General features: G+C 34.9%; 2 protein-coding genes and 1 pseudogene across 2 annotated transcripts; all 3 read left to right on the top strand.

Moving 5' to 3' along the window:
* The first annotated feature begins 3,367 nt into the window (after positions 1–3,367).
* LOC121256975 lies at positions 3,368–7,057 on the top strand (annotated as a pseudogene).
* Positions 7,058–9,033: 1,976 nt separating this feature from the next.
* Positions 9,034–13,930, top strand: LOC121256977 (serine carboxypeptidase-like 18). Its single transcript, XM_041157799.1, has 14 exons — positions 9,034–9,338; positions 9,638–9,774; positions 10,965–11,041; positions 11,141–11,263; positions 11,464–11,566; positions 11,661–11,698; positions 11,804–11,905; positions 12,197–12,283; positions 12,367–12,522; positions 12,616–12,687; positions 12,763–12,887; positions 13,199–13,312; positions 13,438–13,492; positions 13,604–13,930. The coding sequence occupies exons 1-14, from the start codon at positions 9,199–9,201 to the stop codon at positions 13,685–13,687; spliced, it is 1,413 nt and encodes a 470-aa protein (XP_041013733.1). The 5' UTR covers positions 9,034–9,198; the 3' UTR covers positions 13,688–13,930.
* A 7,093-nt stretch (positions 13,931–21,023) lies between these two features.
* Positions 21,024–21,542, top strand: LOC121258847. Its single transcript, XM_041160376.1, has one exon. It carries the CDS (start codon positions 21,024–21,026, stop codon positions 21,540–21,542), a length of 519 nt encoding a protein of 172 aa, XP_041016310.1.
* Positions 21,543–21,847: the final 305 nt, after the last annotated feature.

Here is a 21,847-nt window from a genome sequence, read left to right on the forward strand (position 1 = left end):
TGGCGAACCAGTTGGAGAGCCTGGTGGAGTCGATAAAGTCGAAATTGCGGGCGCTGAAGAAGTCGAAGAAGAAGAAGCCGTACGTGAAGATGGACAAGAGCTCTAGCGTCAAGGTGGAGATCCGCAGCAGAAAGGCCCGCAAGCTCATCGACAAGACCCTTAAGGTCGCCGACCGCAAGGGCAGTATTTCTTCGTAATACTGTCATTCTGTTTTGGAAAAAATATGATATCGGATAGAGATAATATCATATCAATAATTTGATCATATCATAGAGATAATTTGATTTGATATTATCTGTGTTTTCTTGGGTTTTTTCTTCTTCTGTTGTGCTTTAAATTGGTTGTATGAGTTTTCTATTGTGCCTACAGAGTTTATGTTCCTACATTCTAAGGACACTAGCATTGGTTTATCTATATACATCTTCAAAATTACATCTTTTAAAAATTAATTTTTCATATCAAGAAAAATTTCTATATTAGATTATACATTTTTAAACGAAATAATAATAAAATATTATTTTTTTATTTTTTTCTTAAAATTATTATTTTTATATATTTTACAATTAGCACCGTGTGCTCAAAAATATAAATTTCATATATCTAAATATCACCAATTTTATATATCAAAATACCAATTTTATTAATAAATATTAATATATACTAAAAAACACTTTGTATCATCAACTTAATACAAATTTTATATATCAAAACCATCTAAATACAAATTTCACAAAGTTGATTTTAATGGGTAGGAGAGAGAAAAAAATAGTAAAACATTATTTATAACTATGCAAAATTTTGAAGATGCATAATCTAATATAGACCAATTTAAAGAATATTATGTAAATATAAAAATGAATATGAAAATGTGCCATTGCCCATGCTAAGGTTTTAAAGCATTAAAAAAGAACCAAAAAAAAAAAAAAATTTGAATCTGCATGGGAACAATCAAACAGTGTTCTTACATTCTAAACTGTTGACATTAAAAAGCTTTTTGACGTGATGGAAAATAACAAATGCAAGAAGAAATAACATGATCATTATTCTTATGGCGACATCTGATTAATTGTTTTGCTTTTCGCTGTTTGGGTTTCTTCCTATCAGTTGGAAATTAAAATATCGTTTGAAGATATTGGAGTCGTCGTCACATGATGATTACAACTCATATCAACTTATCCCATTACTATTCACTATTATTCATCAACTTTAACTCGTAAATCTCACTATTATTCACAACTCATTTCACTACTATTCACAACTCATTTTCGAATCCAAGCGAGACCTAAATATCAATAGAGAAAACTATCGAAAGTTATCGAATAGTTTTAGTCATAATTATTGCTCATTGATTATCCAGAAACATATGTTTAATAATGAATTAAAAATCCATGTAACTCATGTAGTTGAATTAAAAATCCAAGAAACAATTGAGAGGTTTTGATAAACAATTCAGCTAAGGTACACGGCGTTGGGTATCTATTGTGGAATTGGCTGACATGGTTAATAAACCAAATAGATAACAGATAAAGATGGTCTAATACATCCGCTCGTCTGACTGACTGCAAAGTCTTTATTTTCTAGAATTGGAGAGTGAAACCAAATAAGATGATTTCAACTTTTTCCCTAACTTTTCTTTGCTAACAAACACGGAGAGATTAAGAGATACAGAAATAAAGAACTTTGATGAATTTTCTAACCTGGCATTAGGAGGAGATCCACCCTCTTGTGAAACAGAGTCAGTAGCTCTCTTCGTCCTAGCGAGCACCCAAATCGGTCTCAGAAGCAAATCAAATCCATCCTAGATAAAAACTGTTGTTTTGAGAATGAATTTTTGGGTAGCTGTTGTAGGAGTGATTGTCTTGCTCATTCATTTTTACAATACTATTTGGATAAAGTCTAAAAGGATCAGAAAAAAACTAGGAGTACAAAAGACTTGTCGTTCAGAACGAAATGGATTTCTTTCGTTCTTGCAAAACTAGAACCTGCAAGGCTCCCACAATACCCAAAAAAATTTTCATTTAAACACGACGAAAATTAAGGAGTTCTTCCCTAAAGCATGCCTCGTTTGGGTAAACTCTAAAAGGATCAGAAAAAGACTACGGGTACAAGGACTTGTTGTTCAGAACAAAATGGGTTTTTTTCGTTCTTGCAAAACTAGAACCTGCAAGGCTCCCACAATTCTCAAAAAAAATTTTCATTTAAACAAGACAAAATTAAGGAGTTCTTCCATGTCTAGTTTTTTTTTTCAAAAAATATCTCATATTATTTAATCGTTATAATTTTCCTAACTTTTAATATAAAATAAAATAAATAATTTAATTTTTTTAAATTTTATAATAAAAATAATATTAAAAAATAAATTCTTATAATACTTTATTCAACTTTTTAAGTTTAATCTCATTTTATCTTTAAAAACAAACTAATAACTTTGACAGTGAAATCATAGATAGTCTTATCCGTAGCCGCTCTGGCGTTAACTGCCCAAGAACGAGATTTCACAAGGAACGTTGGTTGTTGCATAGAGCCCGTTCTGAAAAATGTCTGATTGGAGGACCCATCAAGGTTTTGAAGGATGGGATCGATAAAGACATTGAAGGACATAGAGGATAAGAAGTTGAAACGTTTTTAATATTTTTCGGAAGGATCGGAAAGTGCGTGCTGTTTTGGTAGATGAAAAACTCTAGAATCACGCTGTTACTTATTTTCTGGGGTCAATGTCATAATCATACCAATTTATTTCTGTCCGTGGAAGTTAGGGGCAAGCAAGGAAGCGATTTAAATTGGTAATTATTTTCCCAATTTCATGACAGTGGTTTATAGAACCATTGTTAAAACTTGGAGAAAGCATTGATTTCTACATCGTCAAAAGCATTAATTTAGTACTATGATGTGTACCATTTGTGACACTTCAGTATAAATTTGAGTAAGAAATTTTCAGAAAACAACCTCTAAAAGTACACTTCCCTAGTTTTGAATATTTTGATCTCATCTCCCTTTTAAATCCATCCATCCATCTACATAACCTGAATTAAATAATCAATCCAAGTAATAAGAAAGTTATGACTTCTTCAATTATAATCTGGTGGGAGTCAGACCGGCCGGTAGACAAAAGCCCCGGCCATTTGATTGTTGCTCAAGTTTTAGGTGCACCAATACTTCTAATCTTTCAGCACATACTCCATGGTAAAGGGATCCGACCCCCACAACTCATCATTTTCGGGCTTCAACGGTGTACACAAATCTACAATTTTTTTCGTCTTTTTTTTGTTTAAAGTGTGCTTAATTAAGAAAGTGACGTTACATCTAACTTTCATAGGATGCTTTCTCATACTCCTAATCTTCCATACCTAAAAAAAACCTTCTATATCTAAAAGAAAATTTGTATCAGACAATCTCCAACAGTAGTTAATCAGCATCTATTAAGCTAAAACTACGAAGCTGCAAGTTTGAAGCTTTATTTATCGTATAACATTATAGCCTGCAAGAACAACGTCTTAGCAATGGGTTCCAAAGCAGCATGCTTGCATTTGCTGCTTCTACTTCTCGTCTCAGGCACTGCACTCTCTTACCAGATTGTCAAGACTCTTCCTGGCTACCCCGGCGAATTGCCATTTAAACTTGAAACTGGGTACGCAATGCATGCCCTTTTCTCTTTCAATATTGCTCTTTTGTGCAGTAGATGAGCATTGGCGATACTTATGGGGCTTCGTTTGGATACAGATACATAAGCGTTGGCAATGTGGAATTCTTCTACTATTTCGTGGCGTCGGAAGGGAACCCCGGAGCTGACCCTCTTCTACTCTATATAAATGGTGGCCCTGGTTGCTCTGGTTTGAACGGGTTTTTCTATCAGATTGGTATGACTCTAATTCGGATAACAACTGAAGAAAAAATTGATGACCGGTTTTGAGCAAAATGGCCTTCATTTGCTGCTATGTTTATCTCTATATAGGCATGAGATATCTCATCATGTTGTTTGCCTACAGGCCCGCTAAGATTCAATACCACCGATTATACCGGGGCTTACCAACACTGGAATACGAATCAAGCACATGGACAAAGGTACAATTTTTTTTAATAATGCATTTTAGATTCTTAATATTACGTTTTTTTTTTTTTAAATATTGTTGCTTTGTTTGAGCATAATGCTAAAAATACGGATTCAGAAATTTGAGAAAATGATTCTCCCTCCCCCCTCCTTTCCCCTGGGGACTTCTCTTCCCCTCTGTTCTCTTCTTCTTCTGGATGTTGTGATTCAGCCCCTCCTCTCTAATTCCAGTTTTTCCTTGTTAAAATTGACTGACTTGAAAATGGTAACTCTTTTCCAGACTGCAAGCATAATATTTTTAGATGCGCCTGTTGGTGCTGGCTTTTCATATGCAACAACTACAGAGGCTTGGAACACAACGGACACACAGATGGCGAAACAAGCAGATCAGTTCCTAAGAAATGTGAGTGCGTTCCTGACAAAAGACAAAAGAAAAAAAAAAAAAAAAAAAAAAAAAAAAGACGGCGTTAATGGGTGGTTGACTTAGGCTGTTCTAGAACTAGAATGTTGGGTTCCAATTCTGTTTAAAAATTATAATTTTTTTACACTGTAAAAAAGTATAAGATTCTTTCCCTTTACGTCTTAAATTGACAGTGAGAAAATATAACATTGATAATGACTCAACAGAAAACAACATATTAGATGGAAATATAGTATTCTAATGATTTCTGTCAAGAAAAAGGGTCCAACTTAATTTTCACGGTCTGAGTTGTTCTTTGAAATTATATTCCGAAAATTGCCTATTTTCATGAATATAAAAGGTACTTTTTGGGTTTCTATATTCAAAAACCACTGTAATGATTGCATTTGTGGCAACTATTTTCTGTCAATATAAATGAATACTGATCTCGTGAACAACATGAGAAACAACACCACAAAAGACCTGTCATTTATGGCTCTTATTATTTCTGCCTAATTGTTATATCTTATTGGTTTGTAATGCAGTGGTTGGGCGAACACCCGGATTTCTTGTCCAATCCAGTCTTTCTTGGTAGCGATTCGTATGCAGGAATTTATACTCCAATGCTTGCTCAAGATATTATAAATGGTAAAATTCACATCGAACACCGGCATCTAATACATCTCGCGTCATTTAAATCCAGCCCCCACATACTCAAACCTGGTTCTCTGTTATTGACATGCAGGCAATGAAGCAGGAGTTGAACCTCGTGTGAATCTCAAAGTACATGATTTACATATAAGACTTCAATGCCTTTTTTCTTTCCTTTTCTTTTCCCCTTTGCTTCTGCTATATATTTGTGTAGTATGAAATTAAGATGTCATGTTCTTTCAAACAATATCAGGGATTCTCGATCGGATGCCCACATACACATACGGATCTTGAAACGAATACAAAGATACCCTTTGCACACAGGCTGGCTTTAATATCGGATTCAATGTATGAGGTAGATACATTAATACCATAAATAACTTAAACAACCAAGCCTTGGTTCTTAATGACTTGGATTTTTAACTCTTATTTCACATATATATATATATATATATATATATATATATTCATAATTGTTCTTTTTTTATTATGTTGTAATTCAGTCTGCCAAAACAAGTTGCAATGAGAATTACGCCGATCCAGTAGGTGCAACCTGCAACGAAGCACTTTCAGCAATAACCCAGGTTTGATGGATTCAGTCTTGTTTTCTGTAACATCATATATTCATAGTTTTCTATCACTCGATCTTTGACATTGTGAATATTCAGTGCATAGAGCTAATAAGTCGGCAAAACATATTGGAACCAAATTGTGCTTTCTTATCACCGAAAGCAGAAGAAGAGAGTGCTCAAAGATCTCTCAGAGAAAACTCTAATTTCATTCTTCCATCGCCTAAAAAATCTGGTGACTTTTGGTGCAAAGTAATCTTCATCCCTCTCTCTCTCTCTTTGTGAACTTTTAGCATTCTCCCTGCTTGTAATCTAATTTCTAAGTCGGCATGTCAAACAAGCATACTTATATCTCTAATTTTTCCCTTTTCACTCTGCAGAATTTTGATTATTTGCTGTCTGACATATGGACAAATTATAAAAGTGTCCAAGATGCTCTCCACGTTCGCCCAGTAAGTACTTTTGGAAATGGATTACAATGAAATTTCAAGTCGGTTTCGTAAAAGCTCATGCATCGAGGTATCTGCATTTTAATTACAGGGAACAGTCAAAGAATTCTTTAGGTGCAACATTACCTTGGAGTACACAGTTGACACCGATGACGTTGTCCCATATCACAAAAACCTTACCGATGCAAGCTTGCAAGTGCTGGTTTTCAGGTTCCCACGTCCAAATTCTCTGCAATACTTGCGCACAAATGAATGTGCCTGAGAATTTCAAAGTTTTACTGACAACTATATTGATATTGCACTCTCGACTGCAGTGGCGATCACGACATGGTTATTCCACATATCGGCATCGAGCAATGGATAAATTCTCTAGACCTGACAATTGATACTGATTGGCGACCCTGGTTTGTCGGTGGTCAAGTTGCAGGGTTAGATTGCTGATTGATATACACAACTTCAGCCTTTGTTTTTCTTTTTAAGTTTCAGTTGCTTTTTAATATGGCTAATAATCTGCATGCATGCATGCACTGCTCATTTAGGTACACGAGGAAATATACAAACGATGGATACCGCTTGACATATGCAACTGTAAAGGCAAGAAGAAGCTTTTCATTCTTCACTTGATCCCTCATCTAAACAATTACTTAAACAAAGGGAAGGGAAAATTTATACATACTTTGGTTAATATGATGCAGGGAGCTGGACACTCGCCACAAGAGTACAAACGCAAGGAATGCTATGACATGTTCGATAGATGGATCCGCTACTATCCTATCTAGTTTTTGCTTTCCTTTTCTCTTGTCATTAATGTTGGACAAGCTAGAGTTTATTAATGTAATCCTTGTTTAGTATTAATGTAGTCCGGCATGCTGTCTTGTTCTTCAATATCTAAAGCCGAGAAAAGAACCATATAATGAAAGAGAACATGAAGGTTCTAATATTTTTCACTTGTATCGCAAGAGCTCTTCTTTGAAATGATCACCATTTATTGGAATTGATGAATAGTAGCAGCTTGTTTAATGTTTAGAGAGGTGGGAAAATGGGCACGTATACTTGAATGGAACTGGACGGTGACTTCCAACCACATTGACTTAATTAATTTCATGATAATTAATAATGAGTTTTATAAATAATTATAACTAGAGTACTTTCAAATCGACAGTTTTTTTTTTTAAAAATAAAAATAAAAATAAAAATAAAGAAGACATAATGCAGTACAGAGGACTAGTACTTATTTGATCAATCTAGAGGTAGTTTCTTTCTTGGCTCTTGAGTACCTTGTATTGGCATATGTACGTGACCATCAATAAATTTTCAATGTGGCACCTAGCAGGCCACCTATCAGATTATAAAATAAACATGTATTTTGCACATTGGATGAGGTCTGAGCTGGTATATCAGGACCATTGGATTGTCCATGAGCAGCATCTTCTTCATGATCTTGAACTTGAGTAATCTGCTGTGTATGCTGCTCTAATACCTTTACCCATTTCTCTTCAGGTAGTATGAGTTTTCATCCATCATATATTTGGAACTTTATATTTTGGATGCCTGTAAATTGTAATTTACTAATTCGTTATGGAAAAGTTATTTAATAAGTTAACAACAGACTAATAAAATCCAGAAATTCGAATTGGAGCCCCACAACATGTTTTTTGGACCTGTGAATCCGAGAACGTTCCCTACCAAAAGCTCTCAAACATCAAGGCCGTTGATTTCTTGGTATTTCACGTGCAAACCTACCGGTTTTTCTCTTTCAGGTCAAGAACCACATAATTAATTTACAGGTACAGTATATTAAAGACTTTTCTCTCTGCATCTACAGTCACAATCTGCAGATCCTGCTCATATAATATAAAAGAAAAATAATTTATCCACGACAATTTATATAACACATTATACAATAATATATTAAATGAGAAATATTTTATAAAAAAATTTCTTTATTTAATATATTATTGTACAATGTGTTATATAAAAACTCGAAAAGTAATCAACAATGTTCTGCGAGAAGATGTGGTAAGTCGACCGGTCAAAGGATCGATATCAGCCTCCGTTTATTTTCAACAACCAAGAAGTCGAACAACAGCTTTTCCTTCACGTTTCGCAGCAACAAGAACAACGAGTGGATTAAAACGGGAAAGGAATTAAAAAAAAAAAAAAAGAACGGGCTGATGGATTGGAAATGTCGCTGCACCTTAAGTTTTGGAAGTTTCTCGCAATTGTAATTCAAACGCCGCTTGATAGTGCCAAGAAGATTAAAGAAAAAAAAAAAAAAAACAACAGCTTGATTAACGCACGTTGTTTGAGATGCAAAATTGGAAAAACTGTTAGTACCAAGAAGTCAAGAACAGCTTAACCATCTTTTTCTTTCCTTTTTTTTTTTTTAAAGATATTGAACAAACAAGTTAACTATCTCCAAGTATTACATGGCTATTCTCATTATTTAAATATTTATTCCTTTCTTTTTAAAGATAAATATTTTGGACATAAAAAAATTTCACAAAATAAATCTACAAATTGATGTGGTTTGATGCAGTACGCTAAATTATAATGTTATTTTTATTATAAAGTAGATCTAATGTATCGTATGAAATCATATCAATTTGTGTATTTACTTTGTAAGATCTCATTATAACTGTAATACTTTTTTTTCTCAAAAATGAAATGATTTGTTTTTTTTTTCAAAAAACAGAAAAGAAAAATCTAACTCATGTATTATTAATAATCTATATCCCTATCTGGTTGATGCATGCATCGATCTTCCTAACTTTCAAAATTAGGTTTAGCCTTTAAAGAAAATCCCTCCAATCAGGACCTATTATGCACAACCAAGTCATGGTTTTAGTCTGTAATTGTAATTCAAAGCCTCTAACATCCTTGCTAACAACATTTCTCCTGGTTCTCCTACGTATCACTCAGTTGGTTGATACAAAAGAGAAGCAAAAGAGAAACGGAAAAAAGAAAGAAAAATTAGGTGCAATACTAATTTGGACCTGAAGTGGTACTAGCTATATAATGCGAAGATTAATCGTAGACTCAGGGCAGACCTCGCCGGCAACATAGGGGCAGTCTTTAACAATGGCACTCGTTTCTGCTAACAGAGTGTGTTTGCATTTGTTCATTCTACTGCTTTTCTCTGTAAACGTGGCTTTCTCCGAAACACTCGTCACCTCTATACCAGGCTTCGAGGGTGACCTCCCTTTTAAACTCTATACTGGGTACGTACCTTTAAGATGAATTTGTTGTGTTGTTTTTCCTAAAAAATAAAAATAAAAATTGAAAGAAAGTTGTAGTTCTATGTTGCGTTTTCTCTAATATAATTTTACGTGAAGTATAAGTTTTAAATAGATAAGTTTTGTACAAGTTTTTTTATAAAAAAATAGATCTCATTAATAAAGAATATTTTTTTTATATTTTTTAAAATGAGATCTATTATTTTACAACGACTTGTATGAAATTTATTTATTTAAGATTTGTACAAAACCATTTGTCGTATTGTTGTTGGATTGTTTTTCAGTTATGTGACCGTGGGTGAATCAGAGATGTTTTACTATTTTATCGAGTCCGAGGGAAACCCCAAATTGGATCCACTTATGCTCTGGTATAGTGGCGGCCCTGGTTGTTCTGCTTTCAATGGTCTTATTTATCAAATTGGTACCGTTTCCTTTCCTCATGCTATCATTAACGTTTTTATTTTTAATCTAAATCCACGCATCCCTTTGTCTAAAACTTGAAGAAAGGATACAATATTTCTTTTTATAAAAAGATTTCATAAAAATAAATTTACAAATCAATATAATGTAATATGTTAATTTATAAAGTTATTTTTATTACAAATTAGACATAAAATATCAAATCAAATCATTTCAATTTGTAAGCATATTTTTATAAGATCTTTTTATAGATCCAAATAGATATTATAATTTATAATAAATAGATATTATTCCTTTTATTTGCAATTGAGATGATTATTATCTATTTTTATAAATAGATTGAAAATTAAGTCATTTGGACTAGTCATTTTTCTGTTTTTTCTTTTAATAAACCATGTGACACTATGTGGTAGTGCCACGTTAAGATGGTCATTTGAAAAATAAATTTTAGATAATCTAATAAAATTACTTTAACTAAAAAAAAATAGAAGTAATTTAAATCTAGGAATGATTTATACACGATACTTTACACAACTATATTTTAAATGAGTGGTATTTTAATAAAACATCTTATAAAAGTAACATCATTTTATAAAAATATCTTCATTTTATAATATTATTATACAATATATTATATGTATATCATTACTCTTAAATCTAAATGTATCGAAATTGGAAATCATTTAAATGGCCAAATCGGGACACCCACAGCCATGGGATGATTCTTCCATCTTTTATATATATATATATATTTTATAAAAGATTTATTTGTTATTTTTGTAAAATAAGTTTGACACGTCAGTCATGGCAATACTTACAACTTACATGTATTTTCGATAAACGTTGATGGATAAAAAAATAAATAAAAATTAATTACACAATTCCTAAATCTATGTAGCTCGGAGGTGGTTGACTTTCTCATAAACTTCTACTGCATAGAAATGTTCTCGTTTAGATATGTGTTTGAAAAATGTTAGTATGTCGTCCGAGTCTGTTTTTTTATTTTGATTGTTCATGTAATTTATTTTTATTTAATAAGTAAAGAAGTGATTTTTAGTATATTTATATATTTTTTTATTTGTTTAAAATATTTAAATATGTTAAAAAATATAAAATTTGTGCTAGCAGCCCAACGGTAACTGCTGGCTGATAGCCTAGCACTACTCATACGCGTTTAAACTATACTTGTAGGTCCACTTGCTTTCAACCTGACAGACTACGAAGGGGGTATACCAAAAACATATTATTACCCATACTCATGGACAAGGGTTAGTTCCCTGTTTTCTTTGTTCCTTCAATTTTATTTCCCATGAGTTCCATCAAATGAATTTTGTTCATATCACTGAATGATGTTGGAAATTTCCCAGACTGCTAGCATTTTATTTGTGGATGCACCCGTTGGCACTGGTTTCTCCTATAGTACAAGTGCGGATGCATACTCTGTCTCGGACACAAAAACAGCAGCACAGGTTTATGAGTTCCTAAAGAAGGTGAATTTATCCCAACATTAACAGCTGATTAACTAGCTAGCTAGTTGGTCTCATATCGCCCTAGTCATGCTTACAAGATGCTTGCATATTTGTTTGCCTGACCGATCGACAAGAAGTCATATGTTTTGGAAGATTTTTAAGTGTTTTGTATTTCCACTGAATCATATGTTTCGATCATGAGTACTTGTACATGTATGCAGTGGTTGAGTGAACACCCACAATACCTGCTGAATCAGTTATTTATCGGTGCTGATTCTTATTCAGGCATATCCGGTCCAGTCGTTGTTAAACATATAATTGATGGTAACTTTATCATGATCTTGCTCTTAGAAGTGTGATATTAATCAAAGAGAATTGACTCATTAACTTTGAACCTGTTTGGCTAAATATAAATCAGGTAATGATGCTTTGCTCGTGCCACGCCTAAATCTCAAGGTGCATCTTCAAATTTCAGAACCTTGAACCAGTACCTTAATTAAGTAGCTCATAAATTAAGTTACTTCAATAAACTGCATGCTTAATTGCTTGAAATGGTTTCAGGGGTATATTCTTGGGTGCCCCAGAACTGATTCAACCATTAACGATAATTCAAAGATAATATATTCTCATCGGATGGGATTTGTATCAGATGAACTCTATGAGGTAATATTATTGCCTAATATTCTTCTTTTGCTTAGCCTGATTTCTATTGGTTAATATTCTGCCGTAGAGGCATTAGAACAGTAGTACTATTCCTATATGATTTTATTCTATTCTCAAGCTTATGTGTAGAGCACACCATCCACATCACTTCAATGGTAAGATTTGATTTGTAAAATTCAAATTTTAAAATTTATCTTCCAAATCAAATTATGTCCCAAACATCTTAAAATAATAGTATTCTTCCTATATATGGTTGAAATTGGAAAACGGTATATGCATGGATTTTTGCAGGCAGCAAAAGAAAGTTGTAACGGGACTTATGAAGATGTTACTACATCACAAGCACAATGCTATGAGGATCTTGAATTAATCGAACATGTAAGAGGGCTCGATTATGTTCTTTTTGTTTGGAACTTCGGAATCTGACACTAACAGTATAAGGTGATTCCTTGAACTTTTAGTGCATCAAAGACATAAATAAAAACCATATTCTGGAGCCTAAGTGCACCTGGGCATCCCCAACACCCTATGGAGAATCGGTCCGAAGAGCTCTTGAAGAAGACTCAGACGGCTTGATCCTGTCATCCTCAGATAGTGATCAGGAGTTCTATTGCCATGTAAATAAATCTCTCTGCCCAGCCTTTCTCTCTATAAATTTACAATTTTTAGCGTACAGAAGTTATATGCAGAACTGATCCACACTTTTGCAGACCTTTAGTTATGCACTGTCTTATGTTTGGGCCAACGATCGAAGTGTTAGGAAGGCTCTTAATATTTCAGAGGTATTGACTCCCAAATTAAGTCAATTTATTGAGGGGAATATAACTAAAATATGACAGTGCAATTGCTGCAATCAGGGATCAGTACAAGACTGGAAGAGATGCAACAAGACCTTATCCTCATCTTACACATATGACCTCTCCAGCGTGCTTGAATATCATAAAAATCTCAGCACAAAGGGTCTGCAAGTTCTAATATACAAGTATGTTGCTCAAAACTGACTATAATTCCTATCAATGCCATCTCTTCTTTTGGATTCTATTTCTCTCTTTTCAACAAACTAGATAGGCATCATGATGATCATATTCTTCTTCGTTGAGGTGATCTTATTTTGTAGGAATATTTGCTATCAACCTACTTGATTTTTGTTAAATCACTAATTTTCCCGAAAACTTATATTCCCGATAGGAATCGATGAACTTGATCATTTGTCATATATATATACACACACACACACACACACACACACACACATATTCTCTAACAATGAGATCTGTTTCATTTTTCACACAGTGGTGATCATGACCTGACAATCCCAAACATTGGTACACAAGAGTGGATTAAGGTGCTAAATATAACCATCGTTAATGATTGGCGATCGTGGTTAGTGGATGGTCAAGTTGCAGGGTCAGTACATATCTAGTTAACATTGTGATCATCCATCCTGATTAATTCATGAACTAGTTTTTTTTTTTTTTTAATAAATAAAATTCATCAAAAATGAATAATTGTAATCTTTTTGCTTTGAGTAGGTACACAATTAAGTATTCGAGTAATGGGTACCGCTTGACCTATGCCACCATTAAGGTTAGTTTAAAAAACTGGTTTCGGAATTGAATTATTTACGTTAATTGTAATCATTTTTTTTTTTTACTATATATATGTTTTTGATAAATAATAATGTTGTTGTTTGAGAAGGGAGCGGGTCACTCACCTCAAGAGTACAAGCGTAGAGAAAGTTTTTACATGTTCGACAGGTTTATCCATTATTATCCACTCTGAATCACTCCGGCGATCGGCTTCGAGATCAGTAGCCTGGAAACTGCTGAATTAATTGTAATCTAGCTTGTTGATTTTGAAAACAAGTGATGTTAAATCTGGCAATAAAGGTTAGAGCCATGTACCGTGTATGAAACCTTATAATGGAGGCTGAGCTTGAGACGTCTCAGCAAAAGGAAAAAAAAAAAGGGTTTGATTGCACATTGTTAGCTTTACATGCCTTATAATCTATTCACTGTCTTCTTATTTGATACACTTTCGCGTGCTTTCCCATTTTAAAATGAGAAATCCCATTGTCACAAAAAGATTTTATACTCATATATCTATTGGGCTGTTTAGGTGATACAATGAATTTTAAATTAACATGTTTATAAATAGAATTTCTCTTTGTAAAATAAGAGTTTATCCCAAAAACATTTTCTAATTGATAAAAGCGACTCTACTCCAAACCTATCCTTAGTAATTTTAAGAAGTGAGATTTTTTTAAAGGAAAAATCTTTTTACAAGCGAGTTCGTGTACCAAATCGCACACCGATGCTGATATGTAAGGCATTCATTTAATGAAACGGTGTGAATTAAAGACGAAAATAATTTTTTTAAGACAAATGACCTTATTCTTCTCTCAAAATTTATTTATTTATTTTTTTTAATAAAAAAAGCTATGTAAACTTCGGTACGCGGTTTGATGTGCCAAATCGTTTATACCTAGCAAGGCTCTTTTTTAAAAGGTGGTATCTCAATTTTATTATTAAACTCTCACTTATACTAGATGAATATCTTTTATAATGATAGCATGGAATTACAACCAGAATCCCAAAACCAACCAAACTCGAGAATACAAGTAAAAGGAAATTGGGAAATTCCTATTCTAGTCTGATGAGTTATTTTGAATAAAATCTTCTAGAATTCGACTCATGTAGCTGTTAGAGAACTATGAAAATAATGTACTCTATCTATCTACCTAAGAAGTATTTGGTCTAATCTAGCTACTTATGCTTTAAAAATTAAAGTAGTGCAAGTTAGTCGAGCTATGGTCATGCTCTTTGATTTAATTTTTATCAGAACATGAGATATATTGTGATACCCCACATATATATATATATATATATATTGAAAAAAACATATTACATTTATTAATAACGGATATTACAAACTGGATTTGAAACATACATTACAAACCAACTGCAACATTAATAGCTCCCCAGTACACACCCGTGACTGACATGGTCTAGTCCAATGCTGCAAACCTCTACAAATTTAAAATTTGAGAGACAACACAATTCTACCCAAACAGAGTTAATCAAACCCCATACTCCATCTAAGACGGAGTTGAGTAAACCAAACCCCACACCCCTTCTAAGACGGAATTGGAGACACACTCTATGGACGAAAGTCCAAGAGACTGTGTTTTTTTATTACAGAAATAAAAATATGGAAAAATAACGGATTACATTTTGAAAATATATAGATCCGCATTTTTAACCTTGGAGGAAAAAAATAACACAAACAATAGTTGTGATGGAGCGTGAGAGTCACGCGCCATCCTGAGAGTATGGTGGACGGTTAGGCTTGAAGTAGACGATGGTCCTGGACCCAGAAAAGCCGTGGGTGGCGACATAAAGGCTCACTGAGTGGTGGCACGTGGAGTACACACGCTCTCTTTAGGCCTCACGTGTGGCTCAGTGTCACTCCATTCAGCAAACTTCTTCACCCATCTGAAGGATCAACGCCTTGGGAAGTTTGCGGTGGGGCACGTGGTGGTCACCGAACGCTGGAGAGTAGCAGATTGGCCTTCCTCCATACTTAGCCATAAAAAAATACCTAAAAATGAGAAAACTAGATATGAGAGGAATGAGAGATGAGGGAGGGAGGCTCCTCCTACACCGTTTTTTATCTGGGAAGGGGCTTCTAGAGAGAATGAGGAGTCTCTCTCTAAGAAGTTAGGGCGCAGAGACTTCGATACCCTATATTGATTGATAAGTGATAAGAGTATGTGTTATATGAAATCTTATATTACTTAAAAATGCAAAATTGTTACTGTTTAAAATGGGTTTTAATGGGGCTTTAATTATTTTCTCTGATGACATATTTTGTTCATAGTTTATTTATTTATTTTTTAAATAGTTCGAATCTGCTCACACATTACTTATGTTAATAAAATAAATTATTTATATAATATTATAACTTTATCTATAAATTTTGACAAATTAACTTTAAATATTAATGTGATAGCCCAAGTTTTGTCTATGCTTGACCCTTAGAATTTGTTCTAGGTTACCATGGCATTTTAGGAGCCTTAGTTACTTTGGAAGGCCTTAGAACCTTTGATGTAGTAACTTAAGCCCAAGAGGAAAGTGGCCCTAGTTTATTTTAGAATTTCGTCCTTATTGGGAAACTTAGGTCCAATAGTTTAGGCCTATGATCCAATTTTAAGTTGCTAGTGTTATGTGTCCTAAGAGTGTTATACTTGAACCTAGCCTTGAAAATGGGTTAAGGGGAAAAGAGAGGTGTAGGACAGCACCAAGATGGGCTTACATGCCTAGCCCATTGTTCTTTTGTCCAGAATTCAAGTTTCAAGGTAGGTTTTTTGGAAAGGGGAACCTAGGGAAGTGATATATGGTTTTCTAGAAGTTTTATATAGAAAATTGAAGGGAGGCCTTTGAGATTTTGAATTTTGCTAGCTTTTGCCATGTGTCAAGCATGCACCAAGTTTCTAGAAGATTTTTATGGTGAGACTTTTGTATCAAGGACAAGTTTGCCCTTAGGGTTTCAGCTAGCATACTCCCAAGCATTTCATTCACTTGCCACTTGTCACTTAGTGCATTTTGGACCAATAATATGTGAAAGGTCACCTAGGGAATGAATATTGCGAAGATGAAGCAACACTTTGAGAATGGAAAAGTGGAGAGGACGGCTAGGGCTATGGCACACACCCAATGCCACTTGTCTTCCATACCAAGAGTTACTTGTTGGGAATAGGAAAAGACATGCATGGATTTACTAAGTTACCCCTTGAAGAGATACTTACTTGTTTAAGGAAAGGAAGGACATAAGAGAAAAAAAGAGATTTTTGGCCAAGGAGAGAAGTCCAACATGCCACCTCTCGAGAATGCTCATTCCCAATGCAATCCAAGTGGGGAACTCCAAGAAGCTTTTCGATTTTTAAGAGAGAGAGAAGAAGAAACCTTGTCACTTGTCTTTCATGCAAGGGTTTTTGATACAGACAATGAGAGAAGTGAAGGGTCTCATATATAAAGAGAAAGGTTCACGCCTAGGATGCTTTTCCCTTGCCATTTTTCAGATTTTGCATGAGTTTCCATTCTCTCCACACAATTCTCCCATGTTCCTTTGAAAGCTCTCTCATTTTCTTGTGTTTTCTCTCCAACCAAACAAGGAGGATCCCTGCAACAGAAGGATTTCGACACTACCCAAGGATTAGCAAGGTAAGGATCAGTTTCTCCTAAGTTTTGCACATACACAAGTCTTTTCTCAATCCGAAAATGAGATTCAAATCTCATTGGACTTTGAGAAATGATAGAACACACATACTTTTTACTATTTTCTTAGAAATAACCTAGGGTTTCCAAGAAAAACCTTTGAGGCCGAATAGTGAAGGTGGAGTTCATCCTCCATGTTTCGACCATCACATATAATTTTGCCTACCTTAGGTTTTGTTTTACCTTATGTGTGAAATGAAGGATGTTTAAACCTAAAAACCCTAGAAGTCGAATGGTTTAAGACCAAGTGATGCCCTAGAAACACACACACAAGCTTAAGAACATGAGATGAGGTTTTAGATGCTCTTTCTAATATAGTATGTTCGGATTTACAGCTTGCTAGTATTCCTTTACGAGAATTTTGTAAGTATACACTCAACTTACTCTTGGTTAATATTCGTATATGATTGTGTAAATCCTTTCATGATTTTGATTGCTTTGTTTATTATCTCTTGGTTGTTTGCTTGAATATGTTAGTATGATTTTAAGTAACTTTAAGAAATAAACTATATGTCTCGGATTTATGATGAAAATGCCATGAAACATGCCTATGAGTTTCAGTTTTCACTTGTTTGAGGTTGATGGTTTATGTAATATGAAGTTTCAGTTTGAATATGCCTTGAAAGTTTCGGACTTAGTCACAAATCTATGATTTCATGTTTTGTTTCACTATGTCTTGACTTCTATATTATATGCTTGAAGTTTGGAACATGTTTTGATGAATCTTCATGTTTTTGTGCTTATGAGTTTCGGCCTAAGCAAGTTTTTATAGTTCTATGTGCATGTTTTGATATCTCTTATGGTTTATGTTATCATGCTATGAAATGAATATGTTACGCTCGGTTGTTTCCTGCACAGCATTTCATATGTCATATGTCATAAATAAGCATGTTTAAGTCTCATATCACATGCATTTAGGGAAGAAGTGTTTTCAAAGAAATGTTTAAAAATAAAAAAAGTGTTTTCAAAGAAAATGTTTCAAAGAAAATTTTTTATTACAACCCAAGTGCAAGGGCGGGAGAATGCCCTAGTGGAACTCATCTGTCCACTCTAGAGTGCTTAAAAATTGAGTGATAATCCCTGGGTCGACGAAGAATAGTTGACGAGTCTCGAATGGATTCTTTTTAAATAATACCGGAGTGAGAAAACACCTAATGCTAGTGGGTGCATAAGGTATGTAACCCGAAGAAGTAAGGTCGAGTTAATATGATTCTCTGTTTATGACGTATTCATCACGGTGTTCGGACCGTCGATGGTGTGGTAACTAACAAGACACCCGTGCAAGGAGGGGAGCCGTGTTATGTCTACTCTCTGAACAAGAATAAGAGCTCATAAGATAAGGATCACTTGATGAAAATCTCGTGATAAGATAAGGACCACTTGATGTAAATCTTGTGATATGTTCTAATAAGGCAAGTTCTGAATAAGTTCATATGAATAAGAAAAGTTAAGAAGTTTTCATAAAAAGTTTAAGTCTCTGTTACAAGTCTTTTGAAAATGGTCAAGTGCATAAGTCAAGTTCTGGTTAAGGCATAAGTCAAGTACATGTCCTTGCACGTATATCATGATATACCTTTTGTATGCTTGTGTTAATTGTGGTATATTGTATGATTACTTACTAAAATTTTTTAAAATTTTATTGTGGTAATTTTCACTATCATTTTCCAACCGGAATGGTAGAAGTTGTGACAGGTTTAGTAAAGGCGATTATGACCAAGAGGAAGAAAACGGCACCTCTTCCTCCGGAGAGGATTGTGCCTAAGATGGCCACGAATCGGCCCGAGCCCTCTATCTGGGAGCGACTTGAGACCATTGATCGAGAGATCACATGTATACTTGAATTCATCGCAGAGTTCAAGCTGCGTAACAACCGAGACAATAATAAGGCTTTGGAAAAATGTGTGAAGCCTGAATCTTTTTTAGGAGTACGGGAGCTTAAGTGTTTTGTGAAGGAAAAAAAAAGAAGGCAACAGCATTTATGGCTAACTTTTGCGGATTAATGTTGCTTTTTGTGGGAATACCGTGTTTTGGAAATTTTAAATTATGCTTCATGTTTTTTGGGATATTATGCCTTTATGGCTCATGTTTATGTTTTGGATAATATTTTGGGTTATGATATTAGTTTATGGTGCCATTAGTTTTGCAATTATTTATTGCATTGCTTAGTTTATCTGACTTTTATTAATTTTTCCGATGTTATGCTATTGCATATTGGTAGTATACTTAGGTGTATAGCATATTGCCTGTTATGTACGAGAGGTGTGTAACTTTGTGTTACATGTCCCTATATCTTAGTCACCATACAATCCCAAACGGGGGCTGGGGCACCACAAAGTATGGTATAAGAGCAATTACGTCTCTGGATAAACCCACACGTTGTCCTAGGAATGCATGGTACCTTTAACTAGGCTTGAGATTTGTAGTCTTAGGCTTGGATCTTATAACTTTAGGCTTGAATTCAGAGGAAGAAGGAGCTACGCCCATAGGATCGCGAGTTCAATGGAAGAAAGGTTATTCTCCTTGAGGAAGGGACTAACCCACGCTGGTTTTGTGCATTTTCAGGAAGAAGGAAATTATGGTCCAAAATCAACATGAGAATGCATCTTCGAGAGGTGAGGATCAAGAGACTGGGAATCCTCCAATAGAAGGGGGATAAGCTATAGCTAAAACTATTCGTCAAATGACTGAAGTGGTATGCACTTAGAAGGAACAAGGACAAAATGCCAGACAAGTATTGCCTAGAGGAGAACAAGGATGTACTTATGAGAAGTTCATGGTGTATAGATACCTGAATTTCGTTGGAACAGAATGACCTTTGAAGGCTAACAAGTGGCTTATGGATTTAGAAAGAACTTTTGAAATTAGTGGATGTTATGAGGAGCAGAAGGTCCAGTATGCGGGTCATATGCTTCAAGGAGAAGCTAGAATTTGGTGGCAAACCAAACGACAGCTTTTGGCCCAAGAGTTGGGAAGTCTGACTACACTCACTTGGGAACAATTCAAGATAAAGTTTGACAACCGTTTCTTTCTAGAGATGGCTAAGCAGCAGAAAGCTTTGGAATTTGCAAGTTTGACTCAAAAGAATATGACGGTCAATCAGTATGCCCTCGTTTTATGAAAATTGGAAGGTTTGCACCTCATCTGATCAGTACCGAGAAGATGCAAGGAAGTTCCAAGACGGTTTGCAACCTCGTATCTGAAACCAAGTAGCATGTCTACAGATAGGAAATTTCCAAGAATTGGTCAATGTGGCTTTGATAGCAGAGACGGAGCAACAAAGACTAATCGCACAAGCTCAAGCAGATAGGAAAATGGGATTTCCTTTCTTGTCAGGAAGTAATACGGGGAAGCAAAATGCCCCGATAACCCCAAGCAAAGGAAAGGGTGTGGTAGTTGGGAAGGCATCACCCATTACTCCACCACCTTGTCGCTAATGAGGGAAAATGCACAATGGAGAATGTCAAAGGGCCTCAGGAGCATGTTTCAGATGTGGTCAAACTGACCATATGATCTAGGATTATCTGCAGATTATGCATAGAGGAGTGTCAACGCCAAACGCTAAACCCAAGATTACAACAAAAGTCAAGGTTTATGCTATAACACCAGAAGAAGTAGACCTAAAAGCTTACGAGACGGCAGATGCCTGAGTGATTACTAGTAACATTTCCAACTTTTCCTTAATTATAGATAACTTGTGTCTAGGAATCTTGAGTAATCATAGTTATCTCTTTAGGTAAAGTTAGATTGAAGCAGTATGTGGTATGTGCTTTATTTGATTCTGGAGCGTCAAGGTCTTTTATCTCTAATAATGTGTTCGACGATGTGAGCTCGAGGCTGAGTCAATGTCTCGGAAGGTTTTAGTAGTTATTCTCGACGGGAAGGTAATCGATTGTACAAGTATAGTTAAGAATTGCCCGTTGGAAATCACGGATTTGGTTTTGACCGCGGATTTGATTGTCTTTCATATGATGGAATTCGATCTAATCTTAGGAATGGACTGGTTGTCTAGGCATTACGCCCAAATAGACTGTCGAAGGCGAGAGGTAGTGTTCAATCTACCTGCACATGAACAAATTTGTTATATAGGTGAGTTTGTTCGGCTTGATCTCTTTACGGTAAAGGCCAAACAAGTCAATAAGAGTTTGGTGAACGGGGACAATGTCTATCTAGTAATGATAAGGGACGTAACGGTAGGACCTAAAGGAATCCAAGAAATCCCTGTGATTGAGGATTTTCCTAAGGTTTTCACTAATGAACTACCCGAATTACCCCCAAATCGAGAGACAGAATTTGTAATTGAGCTTGAACCGGCCACAGCCCAGTGCATGAGGCACCCTATCAGATCGCCCCAGCATAATTAAAAGAGCTTAAAGTGCAGATTGAAGAGCTTCTAATAAAGGGATTTATTCGACCTAGCTCATCGCCATGGGGAGCAACGGTCTTGTTTGTTAAGAAGAAAGATGACTCTTCGAATGTGAATCGATTATAGATATTTGAATAAGGTGATTGTCAAGAATAAATCTCTTGCTAAGGATAGACGATCTGTTAGATCAATTGCAAGGAGCTGCATTTTTCTCGAAGATTGATTTACGATCCGGATATCATCAACTCAGAATCAGGGAGCAAGATGTCTCTAAGACTGCTTTTCAAACTCGTTATGGACATT

Source organism: Juglans microcarpa x Juglans regia, chromosome 3S (genome assembly GCF_004785595.1).
Source record: "Juglans microcarpa x Juglans regia isolate MS1-56 chromosome 3S, Jm3101_v1.0, whole genome shotgun sequence".
NCBI lineage: Eukaryota > Viridiplantae > Streptophyta > Magnoliopsida > Fagales > Juglandaceae > Juglans > Juglans microcarpa x Juglans regia.

Coding starts and splice junctions, on each gene's coding strand:
- LOC121256977 (XM_041157799.1), top strand. CDS start 9,199: ATGGCACTCGTTTCTGCTAACAGAGTGTGTTTGCATTTGTTCATTCTA. Junction 9,339..9,637: donor CCTTTTAAACTCTATACTGG/GTACGTACCTTT, acceptor ATTGTTTTTCAG/TTATGTGACCGTGGGTGAAT. Junction 12,523..12,615: donor ATCAGGAGTTCTATTGCCAT/GTAAATAAATCT, acceptor ACACTTTTGCAG/ACCTTTAGTTATGCACTGTC.
- LOC121258847 (XM_041160376.1), top strand. CDS start 21,024: ATGTCTCGGAAGGTTTTAGTAGTTATTCTCGACGGGAAGGTAATCGAT.